Here is a 26,274-nt window from a genome sequence, read left to right on the forward strand (position 1 = left end):
ACACAGATCCAATTCTCCAATATTTGTCCATGGTTCCCTCCTTAGCTTCATCCCTGTCCCATTCTCTTACTGTTACTTCTTACTGTTCCACTTTATTGGCCAAACATCACTCCTCACTGTTCTGTGTCCTATCTCTGTTGAGCTTCTCTCAAGTCTCAAGTCTGCCATGCTCTTTTCCAGCTTGTGTGCTTTGCAAAGAGTGTTCCACTGCCTTCCTCACTCTCCCTATTTATGCCAGGTGAATCTCAAGAATTTCTTCAGGTCTTATTGTAGCCCTCACTTTTGACCTCCCAACACTGGATTAGATGTCTCAGCTTTGTGCTTGCAAAGTACCTTCTACTTCCATTGATTCCTTTATCCTTTTGTGCCACTTCTCACTGCGTAGGAGTCTTGTTAAGCCCTTGGACTGTTTCCCGTAATGAAGTTTTTGAGTACATAAAATCCATAAGATTAAAAAGAAAATCAATTATATTGAAATACAGCTCTTAATATAGATCCCAAGAAGTCCATTGATGATAGGTTAAGAAGCTCGTATTTTCTTGTAAAATTTATTCAGCTTTTACAGAGGAAAATGATAATGAAAGGGGGAAAACATGGCTTTAATATAAAGACTCAAACCTGAGATTTTCACATAGAAAAAGTTAATTAAAAGATAAATATATATGGTTTCATCTAGCTAATTTTAAAGGATTGCTAAACTACTTTAAAATGTTTTTATACCTGTGAAAGTTGGTCCTTTCATTACACATTCCTTGGCGTTAAATTCTACTAGCATCCAAAGTCCTTCTTGGGCCAGATGAGATTCAAAGCTTAGGATCTAGCCTGGTTTGGAAGTGGGAGACTGGCCTGAGTTTGCAGAGGGTAGGCTACAGGGGATCCAAGTCAGAACAGTAGCTAAGGATGAAAACTAAAATCAGACCTTCCACATGGGTTTCGATCTGAAACAGGTGGATAATGAGATGGATTCCAGCTATGAGAAAACAAATTGAAATTGGAAGTTTGAGACCAAAGCAAAGACCATGAGTGGCTCCAGACTGAATCCATGAAGTGCTAGGAAAGCTTGAAGAATGTGTTTCCTAGAGAGCCTGGGACATGGCTGTGATGTGGAAAGGACTGTCAAGGGCACAGGAACTTATCCACCAGAAATTATAATGTGCTCATTAACTGTCATTGATTTTGATGATTATTTTTAGATGGTTGGTGAGCTCTGGGACAGATTTCAAACAAGATCTTTCTTGGCACCAGTCAAACCAGTTAATTTGTAAGTTTTATCTCCTGAAGTTCTCACACTAGGTTTTTCATTATCATGTATTATAATTAAGAAGCTGGTGCTGTAGCCCATGGCTTAGAGGGGTGGGTGAGGAATATGTTCTCTGATGGAGAGCAACCCAGGGCCCCCCTGACTCACATCCTTAGGGCTGGGAAGATGACCCAAATCCCAGGACAATTGCTCAGTGTGCCTGCTTCCTTTACTTTCTCTTTACCCTCCTTAACATTTAGAATATTGGATGTACCATAACCATTTTGGAAAAGTCAGTGCGGTGACTCATGCTTGTAATTGGAGCATTTTGGGAAGCCAAGGTGGGAGAATTACTTGAGCCCAGGAGGTAGAGACCACCCTGGATGGTCTGTAATTGAAAATGAGTTATAATTTCTCTTTTGTAGACATGGTAAGACCCCATCTCTACAAAAATAAGAAAAATAAAAATTAATTAGCCAAGAGGGATGGTGGTGCACCTGTAGTCCCAAGTACTCGGGAGGCTGAGGCAGGAGGATCCCTTGAGCCCAGAAGTTCCAGGCGGCACTGAGCCATGATTGCACCACTGCATTCCAACCTGGGTGACACAACAAGATCCTGCCTTAAAAATAAATAAATAGGCTGGGTACAGTGGCTTATGCCTATAATCCCAGCACTTTTGGAGGCCTAGGCATAGGATTACCTGAGGTCAGGAATTTGACCAACATGGTGAAACCCTGCCTATAATCCCAGCTAGTTGGGAGGTTGAGGCAGGAGAATCGCTTGGATCCAGGAGGTGGAGATTACAGTGAGCTGAGATCACGCCACTGAACTCCAGCCTGGGCAATGAGCGAGACTCCATCTCAAATAAATAAATAAAATAATATAAAATAGGGAGGGCTTTATAAACAATTTGATATAAGCAATTATAATGTCGCTAAAATCCATGGACTTTATATAAAATAGATTATACATTATTTTCTATCAATTTTTGTATTATATAGTTACTTTGTGTTCTATTAATGTTAGAAACTATGGTTTTATTACTACTACTTCCTTACATGTAATTTTCACATTTAGTCTAAAAAAACTTGGTGTTTCTGCCTTCGAAAACATCACAATATTGTCTCTTCATTTTTGTTCTTAACACAACCCACAACACAGGTTATCATCTTTGTTTTTATTTTGTATTCAGTTTTGAATATTTTATGTACACAAAAATGTATAAGAATGTGATATAGTTTGTGTATCTGCTCCCCAACTTCAGAAATAAAATATTACTTACACAATGGAAAATTTCTATGTACTTTTTTCTAAGCACATCTATCTTCCTCAGGGAGCATGACTAATATTCTCGATTTGACGTTCACATTTTCATGCATTCTTTTAATTTTTTAAGACATACGTGTTATTGTTAACCAATATATGGAATTGTGTTCTTTGTTTATAAACCCAGTATTAGTGGTATCATACATATATTTATGCAAGTTTATATTTTGTTCATATAAAAAAGTACATATGAGGAAGTAATACTAATAAAGTCATAGTTTCAAACATTAATAGAACACAAAGTAACTATATGATACAAAAATTGATATAAAATAATTTACATTATTTAATTTTACATTATTTAGTTTTACATTATTTTAATTTACACAAAAATTTATATTTGTGTTTGTAAGATTCATACCTGTTGACATCTGTGTTTCTAGGCATTTGTTTTCATTGTTGTAGAGTCTTCCTTTAAATGGATGTGCCAAAAATTATTCATCCATTCTCATAATTTTCTGATTTTTACTATAGTTGGTACAGTGCCCACATGCCTTCACATACCTAAGTGTAAAAATATTTCTGAGTTTTATATACTCATATTTATGTCTAGAATTGTTGGGTCATGTGATGTGTACTTCTCTGCTTTTTACATATTGCCATGTTCTTCTCCAAATGAGTTTTAACAATGGAATCTCCCATTATAAGTGCTTGGGTTCCCATTACTGCACATCACAGCCAGTGTTTAGAATTTTCAGATTAAAAAAAAAAATCCAATCTTATGAATTACAAATTGTGCTCCATTATGATTTTAGTTTACATCTACTTGATTACTAACGATCAGTTTTTGCAAGTTTATGACCTGTTTGAATTTTCACATCTGTAACTTGCCTGCTCATATATTTTGTCCCTTTTGCTGTTGGATTTTTACTTATTGATTGTCACAACTTTTCTGTTCAATATGCTGGGTAAAAATCCTTTCTTGGTAATATGCATCAAAGTATCCCCTTCTAGTCTGTGACTTTTTTATTTTAAGACTTTTCTATTTTTGCTTATCTGAAGTTTTGAATTTTAATGTAACTAAATTCATCAATATTTTTCTTCAGGTTTTGTTGTTTTTGTGAAGATTTTAATGACTGTTTCCCTGCCTTGAAAGAATAAAGATATCCTCCTTTTATAACTTTTTTTCTAAAATATTCAAAGTTTTGCTTTTCACATTTATTATTTTTAAAGCATTTGATTTTTACTTATGATAAAGCTAGGGATCCATTTTCCCAACATAAATAAGCAATTATGCTAGTTCAGTTTAATGAGAGGATCTTACTAAACAGTGTAATGAGTGATTTGTAGGCCTGTTGGGTAAAGCCTGTGAGTGCTGAATCACAATCAGCATTTTGCAAAAATAAAGTTGAATAGGAAATATAAAAGCAAATCACATGGAATTTTAAAATGGAACTATGTATTTTTCAATAACTACTGTGGGCAATTATGAAGAATAGCGTGAGAGAGACAGACATCACTTACGAAAAATACATGCTATTCTGGAAAAAAATTATTCATTCTATCTTTTGCTCCCTGGAATTTCATCTGATTTTCTGGTTTTTAGATGATCAATTTGATCATCACCTCAGTGGAATGGTTAATCTTATATATTTAACTTTATATTTACCTAATGCAAATTAAATTTAAAGCAAAATGGAGGAGATATTGGTCCACAGCAAAACTAATGAGAGTTTTTGCTAAATTTTAATTATCAAAAATCAATATCAAGGATATCATTTTTAAAATCTTTAACAATTGCATCACTTCAATAAAAGTAGTATAAAGTGACCTTTAAAGGGGATTTTTTTGGTAACTGGTAGAAAAAAGAATGAAATGGAAATACACAATACTGTACTCAAGTCTGACTGCTGGATCTAGAAATGCAAATAGTGACAGTACGGAGAAGAATGTTGAGTCTTGTCCGAAAACTACCATTTTATTGAACCATATCTAAAAATGATGTGTAAGATTTTTGATAAAAATTATTTAAAGTATGATTTTGTCAAATGTGTAAAATACCCTGCTATAGACTCCAACGTGTAAATTGAATAGTAATCATTTAAATAAAATATTGAAATAGTTAAAATTCTAAGATTCTTGGCCAGGTGCATGGGCTCACACCTGTAATCCCGGCACTTTGGGAGACTGAGACAGGCAGATCACGAGGTCAGGAGATCAAGACCATCCTGGCCAACGTGGTGAAATCCCGTCTCTACTAAAAATACAAAAATTAGCTGGATGTGGTGGCAGGTGCCTGTAATCACAGCTACTCGAGAGGCAGAGGCAGAAGAATCACTTGAACCCAGGAGGCTGAGGTTGCAGTGAGCCAAGATTGCGCCACTGCACTCCAACCTGGGCAACAAGAGCGAGACACCAACTCAAAAAAAAATCAAAAAACCAAAAAAAGAGATTCTTGTTTATATAGCATGCTGAAATTGATGATAATCCCATTTGAATACCTTTTTTAAAATGTAATTTTTTTGTACTAATTCTTAACATGTGAATGTTAGTTCTAAAACTTAATTGGTATATTGGTATTTTTAATTACGTATCATGTGGTAAAATGGCAAATAGCTCAGGGAGATGATAATTTTTTTATTCCAGTTTACATGTATCCACTTAATTTATTGATTATAAGTCAGCTGGCAAATGAAAAGCTATGTGTGTTAGTCAGCACTGCCACACCTCAGAATTCTTCAGCATACTATTCACAATGGAAGCCTCCTGTATGTAAATGTTCCTTCCAAGAACCCACACAAAAACCTATATGTGAACGTTTATAACAGCTTGATTCATAATCTCCAAAACCTAGAAACAACCAAGATGCCCTTCAGTAGGTAAATAGATAAAGATACTAAAGTATGCCCACACAATGGAATGCTACTCAGCAATGAAAAAGAACAAATGCAATACACAACAATATAAATGAATCTGAAACACATTTTGAAAGCAGTCAGACCCAAAAGTTTATTATATGGTTCCATTTATTTGACATTCTGGAGAAAGCAAACTACATCCTTAAATAGTCTCTGTTCAAAATCACAAACCTTTAAAGGACAATTCCTATGAGATATCTTTGAAGGCTCTTATCTTAATTAGAGAAATATTGTAATAATTTGATGTTTATTAACTTAATGTAAATAACCCAGTTGCCTCTCTTCTCTTTTTTTGAAGTGTGAGTTCAAGTTCTAGAAGTAAATATATTCCTCTCTACACGTAAGTAATGTTTCTCAGTCTTGTAAAAAAATTTTAGATTTGACCAGGCGCAGTGGCTCACGCCTGTAATCCCAGCACTTTGGGAGGCGGATCACGAGCTCAGGAGATCGAGACCATCCTGGCTAACACGGTGAAACCCCGTCTCTACTAAAAATACAGAAAAATTAGCCGGGTGTGGTAGCGAGCGCCTGTAGTCCCAGCTGCTCAGGAGGCTGAGGCAGGAGAACGGTGTGAACCCGGGAGGCGGAGCTTGCAGTGAGCCAAGATCGCGCCACTGCACTCCAGCCCGGGTGACAGAACAAAACTCCATCTCAAAAAAAAAAAAAAAAAAAATCAGATTTATATTTTGGTTGTAGTTGCTTTCAGCTTACTCATGTTGTATTCACTTTTTAAGACAACTTATGCATTGTAACACATTTCTAATGTTTACATGGCACACAGTGCCTGTTTAATGTCAGAAGTCCCATCTGAGGTTTGGTTTTGATGAAAGAAAGAAAGAGAGAGAGAGAGAAAGAAAGAGTGGTATTTTTTTGTTTTTCCAAATAGGTTACCTTTTGAAATAAAATACCTTGGATGCTACCACTATTGGGTGTTATGAATCACGAAAATTGTTTTAATTGCAGAAGGGATGAGGCGCTCGTTAACAGTGAAGTGCAGGAAATATCACCTCTTATTTTCTACATTTAATGCCGGCTTTCCATAGATGGCAAAAAAGTACATTATCTGCCAGTTGGGGTCTTTTCTTGGTTTTTAAATGGAAGAAAAACCTTGAAACAAAGTAGATCCAAGAATATGGAGGAGGGATCTGGACCTTTAGTCCTGGCCCAACCCCTCCCATTACTCGGCCTCTCCTGCTCTGCAGTTGACTGGTATTTCTACCAGTGGCCCCAGAAGTCCTTGAAACTCTCTCTGATTGACATTAACTCGGCCTCTCAATTTTCTCTCAGGCCCAAGGGCACGTGGCTTGTTGCCCAAGCCCCTCTGCACCCGCGAGGGTTTCCATCCACCCTTAGCCTTATTATCTCCAGCATACCGCCTCTTCCTTGCCCAACCTCTAGCCAGTCTCCAAAGAAGGAATTGTGCTGGGGCTACAGGAACAGCCCGCTTCTTTGTTCAGAAACACAAAACAGCCCTTACTCTCACTCTGGCTCAAACTTAACATCAAGGAGCATGGCACCGCTCATTCTGAGGAAGAGAAAATCATCTTTATATATTTTAAGGAAAATTGCTCTATCATTATGCTTTACATTTTGCATTTTGAGCCTTTGATCTATTTTGGCAAATAAATTTCCTTTGGAAGTTAGAATACTGTTCAACGGTTTCTTCTATGTTTCTTATAAAGAAACGTATGCCTTCTTTCCTTTCCATTCTAACAGTGGTCATGTGCAGTCTACAAATGCTGATGATGTTGACAACCCGTTGGGAGACATCGCATCGCTAGCCAAGCCGCGGTGCTCTAAGCCTCTTTATACAAACACAAGTCGGTGAGTTCCATTCATGATTATTTCCCATGTTTTATTACTGAGAATGAAATATGATGATGGACTTTACTATAAATGAAGGAATTTAAACGTGGCTTTTTATTGAACATAGCTGAAGAAGAAAGATACCTGCTTCCTAAAAGAAATGTGGTTTGTCACAAAGGAGATTTTGGAGATTGACTCACTTGGGGCCCTTGAGCAAGTCACTTCATCTCTGTGACTTCAGTTTCTTCATCCGAAACTTGTGAGAAAAAAAATGCCACCAAGCGAGGTGATCGTGGAGGGATCACTAATGTTTGTAAAGTATCTGAGAAACGGCTGATCACTAACAGAGAGGAATCACTTTTTTTTTGAGACGGAGTCTCGCTCTGTCGCCCAGGCTCTGGAGTGCAGTGGCGCAATCTCCGCTCACTGCAAGCTCCGCCTCCCGGGTTCACGTCATTCTTCTGCCTCAGCCTCCTGAGCAGCTGGGACTACAGGCGCCCACCACCACACCCGGCTAATTTTTTGTATTTTTAGTAGAGACGGGGTTTCACCGTGTTAGCCAGGATGGTCTCAATCTCCTGACCTCGTGATCCGCCCACCTCGGCCTCCCAAAGTGCTGGGATTACAGGCATGAACCACTGCGCCCGGCCGAGAGGAATCACTTTTACACATAGGAAATTGAAGGCTGTCGTGCCGTGCTTCGTCCTGAGGAAGGAGTCAGTGGGCTGGATTCTTCCGTACATTCTGCAAGGAAATCATTGCTATTACACATAATAATTCTAAAAATCTAAAGGAAGGATATAGGAAGAAAGCCAATTTAAAATATTCTTCGGGCACAACAATTTAGGACTGTTTCTTCTTTGATACGTACATCTAAATTTTGAAATGTTTTATGAAACATTCTTGCTAAAGAATCAAAACATTCTTTGGGGTCATTTCTTCAAAGAGAGTGAAGAGCAGTATGGCAGCATTTTAAAGATCTGACGTAAAAATGAACCACTTAACTTCAATAAATTGGGCGTATAGCATTCCTACCTCATCTTGCTGTTAATTTCTGTTTTTAAGCAAATGATATTTTGAGAGAATCATAGAAAAGAATTGAAGACATTAATTGTACTTATCTGATTTGGGCACTAGAGGGCCTCCAAGGTTGCAAAGTTTCTTCTTTTGATTCGCTGTCAATTTTTAACGGAATCTTAACCTGTTAACACAAAGAAATGCTTTTCATTTTTATTTATAAAATATTGACAGACACAGAAAGATATAGTGTCACATATGACATATCAAATAACATAAGTAAACACCTGTCTATCCCCCACCTAGTAACACACAGAATCGTACTCAAATGTTTTCAACCATGTGTGTAGCCCCAATTTCATTGCCCATGCTTCTGCTTCCCCAGCTCAGAAGTTAAACTCGTTAGACTTTATGCCTTTCTTTTGCTTAGTTTTCTTTCTAGTTTTGATACATACATATGAATCTCTAAACAAATTATTATGTAGTTTCCACAATACTGCTTGAGCTAAAAAGCAAAGTACAGGAGAATACAAACAATATGATGTCATTTGCATACGAGTACATGAGCTTACTTTGTGCCAAGTAAGGAATAGAGAACCATCCTATTCAAACGCAAGTATGTCTCCTCTTGAATTTTTTCATCTTAAAGTTTCTTGAAGAGAAATGGCTTTATGGTATTTTTAGGGGTTTTTTAAATGATTGGTGGCACTTAATCATGGCTGGGAAGCCCTGCTATACCCTTGCCTTTTTAGTGAAAGCCTTTTTGTTTTTTTTTTGTTTTCTGTTTTTTTTTTTTTTTTTTTTTTTTTTTTTTTTGAGACAGAGTCTCACTCTGTCACCCAAACTGAAGTGCAGTAGTGTGATCTCGGCTCACTGCAATCTTTGCCTCCCGGGTTCAAGTGATTCTCCTGCATCAGCCTCCTGAGTAACAGGAATTACAGGTGCACAGCACCATGCCTGGTTAATTTTTTTGTAATTTTAGTAGAGATGGGGGTTTCGCCATGTTGGTCAGGCTGGTCTCGAACTCCTGACCTCAAGTGATCCACCTGCCTTGGCCTCCCAAAGTGCTGGGATAAAGGTGTCAGCCACCACACCCAGCCCAAAAGCCATATTTCAGGCAAGGGTCAAGGCCATTTACTCTCTAGTTCAAGTGGTTTCAGCATTGGAATCACCAATTTTCCTACAGGGCAAAAGTTTTAAAAATTTCCTTCATCATTTAATTTTGTTTTATGGTTACTAAGTCATCTGACATGCTCTGTGTTTTTTATATTGGTAGTGATTGTGCTAATAGCTTAAAAATAGTAGTTTTAATTTTTATTGTAGAACTGAATCTGATCATTAAAGAAAAAGTACAGAAATATTAATAACAATAACAAAATAACCAAACTCTTGCACAAAATATAACTATTATTAACATGTTGGCATATTTCCATCTGTCATACACACTTTTAATCTTGCTTATGTATATTTATATAGCTATGATCACATTACACAGAACATTTTTACCACCATAACATTACCACATAATTATGGGTACATGTTTTTATGAGCTTATCATAGCTTCTGTTTGTGTAGATGTACTGTAACTGCCTCATTCACTTAGGTTACATATGTAAATTGTTTCCATTTTTGATATGGTAAATCATGCCCCCAAATATTCTTTATATGACTCTTTCTTGATTTGAAGTTATTTACTTAAGTGACACTCCTCCAAAAGGATTCCGGGGTCAGAATATGTAAACATTCTTAAAACGTTCTTAAACTTATGGCTATCATTTTCTTGAAGTGTTATGTGAATTTACAGAGGTTTGATGAGCCCGTGATTATGCTCAGTATTTATGCTCACCTTTAATGTTAACACTGAAGCTCCACTTTTTTCCAAAAATGTTCATTATGAAAATAATTCAGATATTTTTGAAGGTAGAAAGTAAAATACCTTTCATTTTCAATTCCAATATTAAAAGTTTGATTTCTTTTTAGACTCTTCCCCTCATGCATTTATGAATGTGTGCAACATATATGTACAAGTGTATCGCGTGTGCATGCATAGGTGGAGTGTATGTGTGTATGTAAGATTGAAATATGCACTAAATATTTTTCCATATTAAAATCTTTTTAATGGCTAGATGTATCCCACCAAGTCTATAACAAGTTTATGTAGCCCAAGCCCTGACTACTTTTCTTGTTGTAAAGAATATAGCAAAAGCAGCCTCTACATATATGTTGTACACTTATCCATGCATTCTTTTAGAACAAACCACTAAAAATGAAATTGTTGCCTGAGTTTTCTTGTTAAAATTATTTTCGAATTTGGTAGGCATGCGCAGTTATTAAATGACATTTAGAGTTCAGGAACTCGAAATATTAATGCGGTTTCTACGGTTTCTACTGCAGTTCCTAACTTATAACTTGAGACTAATTTAGGAAATAGAAAGAATCCAAAACAGTCATTGGGTTCAACAAAAATTATTGAAGTTCAGTATAGCTAAACAATTTTCTTTGTTTCTTCAACAAACATGTACTGTTGACTGGATCTGGGTAGTGTTCAGGAATTTTTTTTAACTGATACAAATTCATCCCCACTTATAATCTGTGTCAAGCAGAAAGTTAAGGTAAGACTGAGATAAGAATCCTGTTTAATCACGCCGGGCGCAGTGGCTCACACCTGTAATCCCAGCACTTTGGGAAGCCAAGGCGGGTGGATCACCTGAGGTCAGGAGTTGGAGATCAGCCTGGCCAACATGGTGAAACCCCATCTCTACTAAAAAACAAAAAAATTTGCGAGGCTTGGTGCTGAGCATCTGTCATCTCAGCTGCTAGGGACGCTGAGGCAGGAGAATCGCTTGAGCCTGGGAGACGAAGGTTGCAGTGAGCTGAGATCACGCCACTGCACTCCAGCCTGGGTGACAGAGACCCTGTCTCAAAAAAAGAGAAAAAAGAATCCTGTTTTTCAAATCTGATGTTTTTATCCTCTTCAATATAAGATCCATATTCTTTGCAAGGGCTCAGTGAACAAGTCTGAAGAGAAGCTCAGTCCATTTTAGTAACCATTTTACAGTGCCATATACCTTCAGTGCTTTGCAGTCATGAGTCATCAGTACAAGGAACATGATAACTGAATGATCTGTAATGGCAGATCTGTGTCCTTTCCCAAGGATATGGAAAGAGGTGTTGGGGTGCTTTTTCTTTGGTAATGGACTCTATTGTAGATATATATATGTGTGTGTGTGTGTGTGTGTGTGTGTGTATGTGTGTGTGTGTATGTGTGTGTATATATATCTTACATATATGGAAGAGAGCTCTGGGATCTAACATATATGCATCTCTCCCTTGTGTTTCCAAAGAATAAACAGGCTCAGCACAGGTGAGGTGCAGGCCCAGCTAACAGAGCAGCACAGCCCATGCCTTCTGACCCCAAACCCAGCACTTGCAGTCACCATTTGCTTGTTTTTCCAAACTAGGCAGCTGCCTCTGAGGTACCATCCTCCACTAAGTTATAATCTTTTATCTCAGGACGTTACAAGGTTTCACATTTACTGTGCTTTTTGACCTCAATGATATCTGAGGAAGCATTTGCAAATAAAGAGGAATTGTCCAACATGGACCCCCAGGCAGCCGCTGACAAATGTCTCCCATCCAAAAGGGGGCTTCCCTGTCAGCCACTGGACTGTGTTGCAGCTTAACAAAAAAACCTTACCACAACCCAGGTTAAAGAATAACTCTATGAATAGTAGTTCCTTAGATCAGCCCAACACTTCTGCCTTTTCAGACTACTTTCACACACTCCCTCATTTGTTTTTCAAATAATGTGATGAGGCCAGAGGTGAAGGTGCAGTTCTATCCCCATTTTGCAGATGAGGAGGCTGAGGCCAGAGGAAATGACATAAAGAGGCAAGGTCACTCATTTCATGAGTGGTAAAAAGTCCAGAGAACTGACCTCTTAATCCCCAGGGCAAGCTCTTGCCTTAACTCACATTAAACGTGGCTTCTGCCTTTGGCAAATAACGGGTTCTTGGAGCTCCAGCCTCAGTTATAATATAAAAGCTTTGAGTTATACTGTTTCTACATTCCCTTCTAAATGGAAGAATTGAAGATCCCAAGAAAACAGGAGGAAAGACTATACCCACTAGATGAAGAGAATAATCAATAAACCTGTAATTCCTAAAATACATCTTGTGGCCACGACATCTTATGATATTCAGAAAAATGCAATCCAGTGACCAAAAGTCATTGCAAAATGATTCCAGTTTTACTTGCATTTGTCATTGAACAATAAAATCAGACAAAAGCCCAACTCACAATGGACTCCTGTCTTTTCCTCTCCAGCTGCATCCCCTTTACAGTTCTCCGTAGTCCTTCCCTTCTCCCAGCCCTCTAGGCTGACCCTCCCTAACGTCCAAGCCTGGACTTTACTACTCTTCCTCCCTCTCCCACTTTGTGCTCCCCTTGCCCACCCTAACTCCCATCCATCTCCTGCTGCTCCTCTCACATGGGTCTGCACCTGCTGCACGCTGGACACTGTGCCAGGCCTTTACTTGTATCACATTGTCCCCAGCACCCTCCAAGGGAGTGCAGCTACCCTGACTGATGGCCAATCATAGGTGAGATGCCTGAGAAAACTTCAGTTGAGGTCTAAGTTCACACAGCTGGTCAGGGCAGCCCTGGAAATTAAATGTGTCTGTCTCACACTCCCCTCCCTTATGTCGTATCCACGGTCTTTGTCCACTTGGGATCTTTAAACATTTAAATGTGCATTTTTTAAATTAAAAGTATTAGTGTGAAAGCTGTTGGGAGCTAAATCAGCTTGATATCTGTCTAGAACTGTACCTGATATAGAATGGCTCTAAATAAAAGACTGTCACATTGATTTGAACCTGCACTTACACCCCACCCTGTATAAATGCAGCCCGCCGTGAGCTAACAAGGCTTTCCTGGCTGAGCTGGGAGTAATGCCAATGGCCCTTCCCATTCAGTTCAATCACACTGAGGTCCAGTTCTGCCACTTGCCAGCTTGGTTGGTGCTGGCCATGTTACTTAGACTTTCTCTTCCTCAGTTTCTCCATCTATAAAATGGGCAGGATCATAGGACCTATGGCACAAGATTATTGTGTAGTCAACTTACATCAAGCATTTAAAAGGGTACCTGGAACACAGAACATACTCAATGACTATTAGTCATGTTTACAGTGTAGAGTGAGAATTTGTATGCATGCCTAAATTTTATGCACATATACACTACTATATTCTACATATAACATGGTTTTCTCCACATTTTTCCTGTCTCATATTTAACTTACATACCATCTGTACTCCCTTCTTCTGAGTTACTAAACTTCTTGATTTTCTTAAATTACTTAATTTCTATTTTATCATGCTTTGTTGAGAACCAATTCCTTGTAGACTTGGGCAATAATATGTATCAATTAGTGAACATTGATACATTTGATACAATTTGATACAATCCAAATGTACCAATTAGTGAACAAAATCCTGGTTTATTTGGAACTAGGGAGTACAAAATAAGGTGTTTAAAGGACTGGAAGCTGTGGAGCAAAGGTAAAAATGAAGACTTCTTATTTTTAAGTGGGTCTCTGCTTCTTTCTGAAATGGGGAGTGGAATTCTTTTCCTTCTTTTCCTTCTTTTCCTGAAATGGGGAGTGGAATTCTTTGAACATGCGACTAATCTGGAAATCCATTTCTCAGCTTGTATGTTTCAGTATCTTTAATAGCTTTGTTCCCTCCAGCTGAAAAATAACATCTCCTATCAGCAGCAGTCTAAAGTGTCCCCCAGAGAGTATTCTCCTCTTAATATAAGGTCACCGTATTGCACTTAAGATGGCAAAATTCCCCTTGCTATGGCCATATGTGCCAGGGTTAAATGGAATAGATTTAGAAGTAGTGTGGGTGAGGACTTTCGTTTTCAAGTATTTGGCAGTTTATTATGCAAGTGAATTCATTCTCAAGCCTGAGCAGCTAATCAGTCTACCTTTCATGATATGTTATTATGAAATATGATGTAATCTAACAGCATTAAGACAATGTAACATATGATACCATTTAGCATCAATAACCTGCATGCCACAGAGGCACAGAGGCTGTGCAATGTTTTTTATCAAGCCCTTCATGTGATTGACAGATGGCCTGTGTCCATCCCTCTGACTTATTAACTGCTCTGATGGGAGGATATGACTTTAGAGGCATTTTAATTCTGCAGGTGTTTTCAAAGGCAGTGGAAAAAACCTTTCACACAGATGGAGGGGATTTCCTTTGTAACATGCATGGAAGCTTTAATGAATGGTTGACAGAGAGACGCATGCATGAATAACTTTGCCTCATTCTGGGTTACCTCTCTAACTTACATCTGCACTTTTCCAACAAAATTCCAAGAAATCCTGCAGGGCACTGCCTAGAATTCGGCAGCTTCAGTTCACTCACCTAGGTCCCTCCAGCAAGCTTGACAGTGTGACTCTAAAACAGAGGTTCCTGAATTTAGCAGCACAGGAGAATCATCTGGAGAGCTGTCAAAAGTCCCAGTGCTCAGGCCACACCACTTACTAGTTACATTAAAATGTGGGGCTGGGCCAGGCACGGTGGCTCATACCTGTAATCCCAGCACTTTGGGAGGCCGAGGCGGGCGGATCACGAGGTTAGGAGTTCGAGACCAGCCTGACCAACATGGTGAAACCCCATCTCTACTAAAAATACAAAAATTAGCTGGGCATGGTGACACATGCCTATAACAGCAGCTAGTCAGGGGGGTGAGGCAGGAGAATCACTTGAATCTAGGAGGCGGAAGTTGCAGTGAGCCGAGATTGTGCTGCTGTTCTCCAGCCCGGGCAACAGAGCAAGATTCCGTCTCAAAAAAAAAAAAAAAAAAAAAAAAAACTGTGGGGGTGGGAGCCAGGCATTGGTACCTTTAAAAATGCCCCTGAGATATCAGTGTGCAGCACTATTGGAAACCTCTGTCTCAGCATCTTTTCAGCTGTCTGTACTGGATAAACTTTGCAATCTCCATGTGCATGGCCCTTATTTTGTAAATGTTTTATTTCTTTAAATTACTGTATTTCAATTGAAATTAGTTTAGCATCTATTAAGTGCTAACAATTTGCTAGCTGCTTTCACATTCATTTAATTCCTCTAATCCCCAGAGTGCCCCTAAGAAGTTAGTGTTGTTGTCTTCATGCTGCAGTTGACTGAGCTGAAGCCCAGAGAGCTTTCTTCACTGGAGTAAAACTTCACAGTTGGTTAAGGGGCAGAGTCAGACTTGCCACAGAAGCCTGCTTCTCGATGCAGTGAGCTTCCCCCAGTCTTTAGCTGCCTTACTTACCTAGTCTCACAAAATCGGTTATTTTGTACTGTTTATTCTGCTGTTGCCATAGGTGTAATTTCCCTTCACTTTGTTAGTCTCTGGGTGTCCTTGATTATATCACCTGCAAGCCAGTAAGTCATCACCAACAGAGTCATAAATTACATAACTGGAAGAGAATTAGGAGATTTATTAGTGCAATTCCCTGCCTGATACGTATTTTCCCCCTAACATATTGATATTTGCACAAATCAATTGCACCAAGAAATTGCTATGTGAACCCTTCTCATTGTTTCCACTTCTCCCTCACCCAAGTCCTTCTGGTTGGTATCACTACCTGGGGTCAGGCTGAGGCTAGGAGGCTCCAAAAGACTATGTCTAGTCCAGATCCCAGAGATGATATGGGGAACTGGGGTCTGAATCTTCCTCCCAACCCTTAAGCACACACCCCTTTCACTAACCTCTCTTCTGCCTGCCTTGTCACCTGATACTTTCAGGAGCAACTCCTATAAGTTCCAAATTTTGAAAATTACTCCTAAGATAAGTGGTTCCTGGAGAAGGCTTTGTTTGGCTTACTGGTCGTGTGGGAAGGTCATGGATATAACCAAGGCAGCCATTGAAGAACCATTCCTCCACCACCCACAGAGGTTTCTTGTTGCTACTGTGTCGCATTTTGTCTGGGCGCCAATTTGAATAGGGAACCATGCCACAGGGATGTCCTGCTCTCAGAGAAAGGCCCAAGGATGGCAAGTGAAAGCCACTGAGATGAGTGAAATGTGCAAGCTGCCCACTGGCCCTTTCCTCACTGGGGGCAAGTTCATGATGGTGGCCTTTCTCGTTCCTTCCTGAAGCCAGCACAGTGAGCTGAGGCCAAGGCCTTGATACGACTCTGCAAAGATGGTAGGCTGTTACACAGAGCCCCATGATCTGCAAATGGTGTGTTCTTGGACTTTGAAATACAATTTAAATCTTATTTTCCTCAACTCCTTGCAGCACACAGGACGGAGCTTCACGCTGGGCCTGTCCCATAAGCCTTACCCACCTCCTAGGAAATAATCTGTGTAAACCACCTTGTGTGCTATCATGGCAAGAATATTCGTTATTCTTCACATTCCTTCCTCTGAACTACCTACTTAAACCTTTCTCTTGAATACTCGTTTGCCCTTTCTGGAGAGAGAGAGCTTTTACACACACTGAAGAACGGCTTCTTCACGCTTGTGTTTTCCTTTTATCTCTCACTGTTCCTGGTGGAGAAAAGAACAGGGAAGCAGAAGAGTCAGTGGAGTTCGACTAAACAGACTGTTGTAGAATTAATGCTGGGGTACATTTGTTTCCAATGGGCAATTTTAGGAAATCATCTGAAATTTGTAGTACAGTACATTAATGGTGATAAGAAAGATATTTGATAAAAGTAACAATGTTGTAAATGTAAGTGTGCATATTCATTAATATTAGAGTCTGCATTACAGAAATATATATGGGATATAGGTCTGCTGCTCTGTGAGGACCTGATATCTTCCTTCATTATGAAACAGAGTCAGCAGTGAGTCATGTTTATAAAAGACATGGAAATTTAAAATATTACGAAAACATGAACTTGAAACACATTTTATTGACCCCAGCGTAGGGCTGTTATCTAAGTACCTGTGCATGAGCATGCCCCAAGCCTGCACTCTTTCCTTTTTGGACAGCCCAAGTTCCACACCTTATACAGGAAAAAAAAAAAAATTAGACTGCATCTTTCTTTATATTTTTCATATTTGGGTGCTAGTTACTATGACAATTTCACAAATCATCATTTTAATTTCCTCTCTTCCTCCTCTCTTAACTCTTCACTTTAGTGCTGCAAATATTCCAGGATATACCGGCAAGGTTCATTTCACAGCCACCCACCCAGCAAATTCTAATATTCCATCAACAACCCCATCACCAGATTCAGAACTGCACCGGTAAGTATGAAGCCTCTTACTCAATTTGCTCAGATACATTAGGAGGGGAAATCCTAATTATGTTTATTCCATTAAAGAACAATTAAATAGTAAAAGCAAATTTACATTGTTTTTAAAAATGTGGCATCAAGTCTGAAACAGAAAAAAGATAATTTTCCGTTTTCCTACTGAGGGGAACTTTATTAAGCCTTGTATGTGTTTCCCTTTTGAATCTTACCCAAAATTACACTGAAAACCAGGTGTAGATTAATGTTATTATGAATGTGGCCAAAAGGGGCATATGAAGGTATTTCAGGCACTTTAGAGGAATGGCATCTTTGCTTCTTAGACTCACAGCTGTGCACACACATTACCTTTCTGCATGACCATCAGAAGACACATGGAACATACATCAGATAGTTACTTCTTGTAACAGTCACCTTATTTTTTAGAAAAGACAAAATTCTGTTGAAAGTCACATATATTTTTAAACCTGCATTTTGCAGACTGAAAGCAGGAGATGTGGCCAGGCATGGTGGCTCACCACGCCTGTAATCCCAGCACTTTGGGAGGCTGAGGTGAGCAGATCACTTGAGTTCAGGAGTTCGAGACCAGCCTGACTAACATTGTGAAATCTTGTCTCTACTAAAAATACAAAAATTAGCCAGGTGTGGTGGTAGGCACCTGTAATTCCAGTTATTTCGGAGGCTGAGGCAGGAGAATCACTTGAACCCAGGAGGTGGCAGTTGCTGTCAGCCAAGAGTGCCACTGCACTTCAGCCTGGGCAACAGAGTGAGACTCCATCTCAAAAAAAAAAAAAAAAAAAAATCCCAGAAAACAGGAGATGTTAGATGCAAGGTTACTGAAGATTCCTTTATTTGAAGCTACTAGTGAGAAGGAGCACATCGTTACTCATTTATTATAACTCAAATTTGAAAGCACCTGATGGAATTCCTGGCATTGCAAATGGTTTGGAAAATGCAAACACAGTCTGAATGATGTCTAGTGGCTGGCCCAGTGCAGATGAATATGCTAGCACAGTCGGAAGGCAGACTAGAGGGATGGCAGTTCTCCTCCAAAAGGAGAGCTTGTTCTCCTAGGTTACATTCTTTTGGTAGAGGAGTCATTTGTTTATCACACATTTTATTTATTTATTTATTTATTTATTTATTTATTTATTTATTTGAGACCGAGTACTCTGTAGTTCAGGCTGGAGTGCAGTGGTGCTATCTCAGTTCACTACAACCTCTGTCTCCTGGGTTCAAGAGATTCTCATGTCTCAGTCTCCCAAGTAGCTGGAATTACAGGCATGCACTACCACGCCCAGCTAATTGTTGTATTTTTGGTAGAGACAGGGTTTCCCATGTTGGCCAGGCTGGTTTCGAACTGCTGACCTCAAGTGATGCGCCCACCTCAGCCTCCCAAAGTGCTGGGATTACAGGCATGAGCCACTGTGCCTGGCCTTATCAAATATTTATTGAGCATCAATTCTGGGCCAGGTACTGTTCAAGACACTGAAGATACAGGGATGAACAGACAAGGTCCCGGCTTTCAGGAGCTTATTTTCTGGTACAAAAGATAGACAGTAAAGAAGCACACGAGTAACTGAAGAAATGTGAAGAAATGAAATAATAACTTTAGCTAGTGAAATGAAGAAGAAAGACTGATGTAGGAGAGAGTTCCTCAGAAGGGGCTTATTGAGCTTGCTGGTCAGGGAGAGCTTTTGAGGAGGTGACTGTCAGGCCATGGGTACCAAGCCCGAGCTCCTGCTCTGATCAGCTGCTTAAACTTTCAGAAAGGCAATGGTTGTGAATGGGAGCAGCTGCCATGCATGGGCCTCTTGGGCTGTGGCTCCTGGTCCACCCAGCTGCTCATCCTCTCATTCATTCACCCATTTGCTGGTGGATTCACATGACCTTTTATTGAGTCAATGCATGTTTACTGTGCTCCAATAAATCACAAGAACTGCTTGCAAGGAGCTCACCATCTCGCAATGAGAAATAAACAATTGCAGCAGAGGATGACGAAAAATGTCTTAACACTAATAATCACTTCTGTTAGCTGAGTGCTTTGTGGGTGCTAACTCATGTCACGGTCCCAGGAATCCTGTGAGGAAGGGAATGTTACTATCCCCATTTTACAGATAAGGAAACTGAGGCACACACAAGCTGCCTGCAGCTCTGGGAGGGGGCACTAAAGAAGACTTCACAGAGGAGTGGCTCATGCAGTGACTTGAAGGAGTGGGGCTTGGTGCCAGGTAATTGAGGGCAGCAAGCATTCCTCATGGCACAGTAAAGGCACCATAGGGGGCAGCTCTCAGGCCCCGACTAGCCCATTGTAGGCCACCGTGTATAGACAATTCTATGCATCCCACAAGCCCTGTGTGCGTGGCCTTTTCTAAGGTGCCTGCCAACAGGAGGCTTTATCAACGCCTCTCACTTTCTGGATTGGTAATTGTCTAGCATCTCTCCAGGCCATCTGATGAGAAACATTTTAAAAGGAGGTCAATGGCTTTCTAGGCTAATAACTTGCATTTGGTTTTTTCTCAAGACACATTTTTCCCAGTCTCAATATTTGCCTGTATTTTAAAAAGATAAATTCTGTCGTGTATATCATCCTAACAACATGATATTACGATGAGATATGGGTATATAGTAAAATGGTTACTATAGTGAACATATCTGTCATCTTCATAGTTACCCATTTTCCCCTTCCCCTTGTGGTCAGAGCAGCTATAATCTACTCAGTTAGCAAAAATCCTGAATACGATACACTATGACTCTCTATAGTCCTCATGATGGATCTTATGTCTCATGCTTGTTCCTCCTGCGTGTCTGCTACTTGGCATCCTTTGACCTACATCTCCTTTTGCCTCACCCTCCACCGAATCCCTCATAACCACTGTTCTATTCACTATCTCTGTATATTTCACTTTTTATTTCTTTTTTAGATTTCACAAATAAGTGAGACTATGCAACATGTTTCCTTCTGTGTCTATTAGCAAAATGACTTCCCGGTCCATCCGTGTAGTGCAAATGGCAGGATCTCCTCCTTTTTAAGGCTGAATAATATTCCACTTTCTTTATCCATTCATCTGTCAACAGACACCTAGGTTGTGTCCATATCTTGGCTATTGTGAATATGATGCAATGAACACAGGAGTGCAGATATCTTTATGAGGTGGTAATTTCACTTCCTTTGAGTATATCTCCAGAGAAGGAATACGTTATTTTTATGTTTAATTTCTTTGGGAAACCCCATACTGTTTCCATAATGGCTGCACCAACCTACATTCCCATCAACAGTCTATCATTTCTCTACACTCCCATCAACACTTATTATCTCTTGTCTTTTTGATGGCAGCCATTCTAATCGGTGTGAGGTGATATCTCACTGTGGTTTGTATTTCCCTGAGGAGCAATGTTAAGCACTCTCTCATATACCGGCTCACCATTTTTGTTATCTTTGGAGACATGTCTGTTCAGGTCCTTTGCCCATTTTTTAAATTGGGTTTTAAATTGTTTTAAATTGGGTTATATGTATTGAGTTGTATGAGTTCTTTATAAATTTTGGATATTAACCCCTTATCAAATATATGGTTCCCAAATATTTTCTCCCAGTATGTAGGCTGCTTTTTCATCTTGCTGATTGTTTCCCTTGCTGCACAGAAGTGTGTTAGTCTGACATAGTCATATTTACTTATTTTTGTTTTTGCAGCCCAAGCTTTGGGTGTGATACACAAGAAATCATTGCCAAGGCCAATGTCAAGGCATATTTTGAAATGTTACAAATCCATTTCCAAAGGCAAAGCTGGTAGACATTTAGACAAGCAATATATATTTACTTCATGTGAGGGACATAAAACAATGTCAAAATTAAATACATCCTTATATTGATCATTTAGACTCACCGTCCAAAGAGAGCTGGGATGAAACCTTGTGGCTGGTTCATGATTTAGGAGGGATCCGATCCAGAGATTCTTTGTCAGTGCAGATATAAACACTGCTAATCCCTTTTCTTTTTTTCTTAACAATCCATCTTCTCACCCCCAAATCTCAGACCCCACCCAGATCTCTTATTGTTCTAACACATCTACACAACGCATAATCAAGCCATCCAATGTGTGATAAAAGGTTCCTATTATCTTTCAGATAAATCTCTATTTCTAAATGAAAAACTGTCCCTTACTGTTACTCCCAGAGAATATAACTTGTATCTTTCAGCCAGACTTTCACATTCAGATTCAGGGCCATAGCTGACTCTTGGGGGTCCTCGCAATCCCCCTCAATACACACATACTGCACATATGGCTGCCATCCATGGCCCTCAATATACACACATAGTGCACATACAGCTGTCATCCATGGCCCGAATGGGAACCCAGCGCCCTCTGAGGCAGCGTCTCTGGGATTCTCATTCTTAGGGTGCAGATAACACGCTAGAGAAAGTGACACTAACCAAAGTGTCACCCACAACTAAGTGATGGCTTGTGCTGGGCCCAGGTGTCAAGGCCTGCACCTCTGCCTTCTGCCCTAACAGCAGCTCCTGGCAAGTGGTGGCTTTTTCTGGCACGAAAAAGCACAGTGCAGAGGGGCAGGAGGGAATTAAAACGTGTAAAAACTCACCGTGCTTTCATAAGGACAGTGCCCTCTAGCAGGAAGGCCTGGCCCTTGTGGTCAGAAAATTGGGCCTTCCAGGCTCTTCACATCAAAAAGTATCACTCTGATTTTATTTAACACAATAATTTATTTTTCTAAAACTTTCCAGTGAAAGTATGAGCCTTGATCTCTCTCTCTGATGAGTGTCATGAGAACGTAGTGAGCTAACTTCCTTCTGACTGTTTCTGCTTGATCTGATGCATTTTTTCCTGTTATTTCTAAGAAGTCGTCTTCACACGGGCATCCCCTGGGAACTCCTGAATATTAGCTGCTACTGTACTCTCACTGCTCCTCTGCAATGGGTTCCTCGCTTATTCAGAGCTAATGCCATTCCTGTGGTGGCTGTCTTCAAACCTCTCTGTGCCACACGAGCTTCCAGTCCCTTCCCCACACCCCTCTCAGCTGGCCTTGCTTCCTGCTTGCTGGGGCACCCAACGTGACCCTTTCATTTTCCCTGCTAGTGTCCCCTCTTCCTCTCCACATGCCAGGCTCTATTTCCATCACTGCTGTCTCCCTTTTCCCCCAGGAAGACATGCTCTTACTTTTCTAAAATATTGATCATTATTTCTGAGCTCTGAGTCCTGTGTTCCCATCAGTCCTGCTTCCTCCCTTCTGCCCCGCTGTGCTGGCCTCTCCCAGCTGGCCAGTTGTTTATGAAGAACCCCAGCAAAGTCTCCTGTGGCTTCCCTGTGAGCTGCCACCCTGTTCTCCCCTCTCGTTCCTTTCACCTCTAAACTTCTTGAAAAAGCAAACAGCTAATCTCCCGGGCCTCCTGCCTTCACTTCCTTCCTGCCCACTCTCTCCTGAACCTGAACCTCCTGGCTCTGGATTCTGACACCAGCAGTCAAGTGACATGCTCCTGCCTGCCAGGCTGTACACTGGAAGGGGGACAAGAGAGAGGCCATTGAATCTTCTTGATGCAGAGACAAGGAACAGTGCATTTGGCTGGATCTCTGTAATCGAGAAAATTGTACTGGTGGTTTGGAGGTTTTAAGTTGTTTGGGCCTCAAATGTTGATACAAAGGGGTCCATGGCCATATACTCCCACACCATATTTGGAGCAAAGTACATAGGGCCCCCACAGTGCCTCAGGATGAATATTGGGATGGAATGTAAACTGAGAGGAAGGGACAGTTGAAAGAGATTTGAAGTGAGGAGATGGGGTGTATTGGAGGTGGAGAAGAAGCGATGTGACCAATCTCCAAAGTCATGAGCAAGGGGAACACAGGCACAAATGATTTTTCCAGCTCCCTTTTTCCAGGACAGTCCAGTGTTTCTTGCCCACACCTTCCCACCAGAATGTAACCTTCACAGAAACTTGCCTTCCCACCTCTGCAGCCATTTCTCACAACATATAATATATATATGTGTGTGTATGTGTGTATTTATATATATAAAGCAAAATAAAATATTAGTTCAAGGTGATCATAGCATAAAACAAAGCCATTTTTGACGGAGTCGCTATATAGAAGGTTAATTTTAATTATTTTTAATTTTTTAATCTCCCATGCCAGCATTGTAACTCACTGCTAATACAAGCACTGCATTGTGTGTGTGATTCAAATAGCAGCAAATTCACAGCAAAATTACTTCAGGCCATGGGCTTGTGGGATTGCTCATAATAGCTGGCCCAACTCCTGTGATACTGGGACAGCCACCTCCAGGCAGAATAGGGAGTTTGGGAATGCCAGTAACCCAAGGGGATAAAACATCACTTGCAAAGCATTCCACATTTTCAAAGCTTTTTTAAACAACATTATTTTAGTTATCACACCAAACTTGATAGGGCAAATTTGTTCCTACTGGGTATACAAGCAAAGTAAAATGAAGCCCAGTCATGAGCCCCCTCTGGGAACAGGCAGCTTAAATGCTCTGGCAGAGCCAGTAAAGTCCTGTACACCAGGCCTTGCTCACCCTTCAACAGCAGCCTCTGCGGGAGGCCCAGGCCCCTCCCACCCATGTCTTTTCCTGGTCTCTGGGTGACCCAGCCATGTCTTCTCCTGGCCTCTGAGTGAGGCCTGAGTCCCTGCCACCCATGTCTTCTCCCAGCCTCTGGGTGTGGCCCAGGTCTCCCAACCCATGTCTTCTCCAGGTCTCTGGGTGACCCACCCATGTCTTCTCTTGGCCTCTGGGTGAGGCCCGGGCCCCTCCCACCCATGTCTTCTCCTGGCCTCTGAGTGACCCAGCCATGTCTTCTCTTGGGGCCTCTGGGTGAGGCCCTGGCCCACTCCACCCATGTTTCCTCTTGGCCACTGGGTGAGGCCCGGGTTCCCTACTCCCATGTCACCCATGTCTTCTCCAGGCCTCTGAGTGACGCAAGTATGTTCCCTCTTACCCTCTGAGCGAGGTCTGCCCGCCCCATGTCTTGTCCTGGCTTCCCTGTGCCTTGTCTGTCCACCTCTCACTCCTCTTCGGAGGACACTCCTTTTAATTCCCACGGCCGCCCAGCCCGGAGAGCTCTCGCCTGCGTGCCCTGGGCCCTCCCCAGACACGATGCGGTCGGGTTCCTTGGGTGGCTTTCTGCAGATCACCCCCATTCCTAGCACCCACCATAACTCTGCGCAGCGCAGAGGTGCAGTCCCTGAAGCCGAGAGCTCCCCAGCAGGAGTCATCCTCGCTCCCTGCCTGCAGTGCGCGCTCTCTTCCCCTTCCCGCACATGGGTATCATTTGTTGGATGAGGTTGTATGTTTTTATATGTCTTTTATGTCTCATTTTCCTCCTTTTCTCCCCATGCTGCCTCAGCGTCTTACAGAAAGAAATGGCAGTTGACCTCTTCCGTCACCAGGCTCCCCTGTCTCGACTGGTCACAACTGTAAAACCCTACAACCCCTTCAACAAGAAGGACAAAGAAACCATAGACTACTAGAGGAGGCTGCCCGGCGCCGGCTGTCCAGGCTTCTGCCTGGGGAAGGCCTGTGCGGAGGTGGGAAATAAAGGCGGCTTCTCCCGGCTGCGCAGTGTGGTGGAGTCCGTGCTCTTCTCCGCTGGCTTGCGCATCCCTGCCCAGCCCCGCCTCTCTCCTCCGGTAGGCAGCGCTCAGCTGGACCCGGGGCGCCGGCCAGCCGCGGCTCAGTCTCCGAAGCCGCCGGCAGCAGGGGAACAGGGACTGTATTGCAGAAGATTCCTCTTTAGGGTTGGATTATTGGGTCTAACTAGAGGTTTCACATCGGACCACTTCAGTGCAGGGATTCTACAGCAGAAAGCAGACCATAGATTTTAGAATCTCAAAGTCAAAAATCCATATGCTGTCAGTGGGAACACTGAGCTGAGAAAGTGCGTTCTTCTTTTCTCGCAGGGGACATCACACAAGGGGACAACATCTACCCTCTCTTGGCCTGCTCCAGTGTTTCCTTCAGAGAGAAGCGTTCCCCAGGCCCCATGAGGGTCCTGAGGTCTAAGTCAGGACCACTTTGGGTTAGAGTGTGGCCTGACCCGGCCTTGACCAAAGAGAGCACCAGCTCGCAGAATCTCTCAGGGGTGCATGTGGGCTGAGGGGGAGCCCTCTGGTCTTCGGAATATACACCTAAAGTATATTTACATAGTATTTGCATACACACATACACATACACAAAGCCTGTTGGAGTTTACAAAGTACTTTTGAAAACCTTAGCTCATTTGATCCTGCAACCTCGTAATAAATTCTCGTAGCAGGCATTTTACAAATATCTTGCATTTTATGAATAAAATAGACTAAGGCCAAGAAAAGTGAAGTATTTAAGGTCACACAACTAGTAATTAGTAGAGTTATAACTAGAACCGAGATTTTCTAAATTTAAATATTATATCTCTCCTACTCTTCCATTTTTTCAGCAGATTGGATAACCTTCAATGAATTATAAAAACAAAGAAACAGAAAAAAAACCCTCCCTGTGTTTCTAGACTTTTCTGAAGTGTCTCAGGGTTTCTATCTGACTTCTTCTAAGAAATTCAGATCAAGATAGTTATACCTCAGAACTCCAAGTAAATGTGTAAATGCTTTCGGGGGTAGTTTGTTCTTGATTTTCCCACAGAAAGGGAGAAGTCAGCTACCTTTGTGATGGAATCATGTATTGCCTCAACGAACAACAACACAGACTTGGATGGTGAGTATTCTACCAGGATGAAAGAGGAAGGGCAACAGCCATCCATCCTGAG

The 26,274-nt window shown here is 41.1% G+C and overlaps 1 protein-coding gene across 1 annotated transcript in view; it reads left to right on the plus strand.

The window, feature by feature from the left end:
- The window catches only part of SPATA48 (spermatogenesis associated 48), a 66,208-nt gene extending 40,315 nt beyond the window's left edge, over nt 1-25,893 (plus strand). The window contains exons 5-9 of the mRNA XM_050785554.1: nt 1,194-1,261; nt 5,723-5,764; nt 7,141-7,248; nt 17,395-17,502; nt 24,883-25,893. Of these exons, the coding sequence (XP_050641511.1) occupies nt 1,194-1,261; nt 5,723-5,764; nt 7,141-7,248; nt 17,395-17,502; nt 24,883-25,006 (450 nt within the window). The 3' untranslated portion in view covers nt 25,007-25,893. The remainder of the gene's footprint in view (nt 1-1,193; nt 1,262-5,722; nt 5,765-7,140; nt 7,249-17,394; nt 17,503-24,882) is intronic.
- Nucleotides 25,894-26,274: the final 381 nt, after the last annotated feature.

This window comes from Macaca thibetana, chromosome 3 (genome assembly GCF_024542745.1).
Source record: "Macaca thibetana thibetana isolate TM-01 chromosome 3, ASM2454274v1, whole genome shotgun sequence".
Lineage (NCBI taxonomy): Eukaryota > Metazoa > Chordata > Mammalia > Primates > Cercopithecidae > Macaca > Macaca thibetana.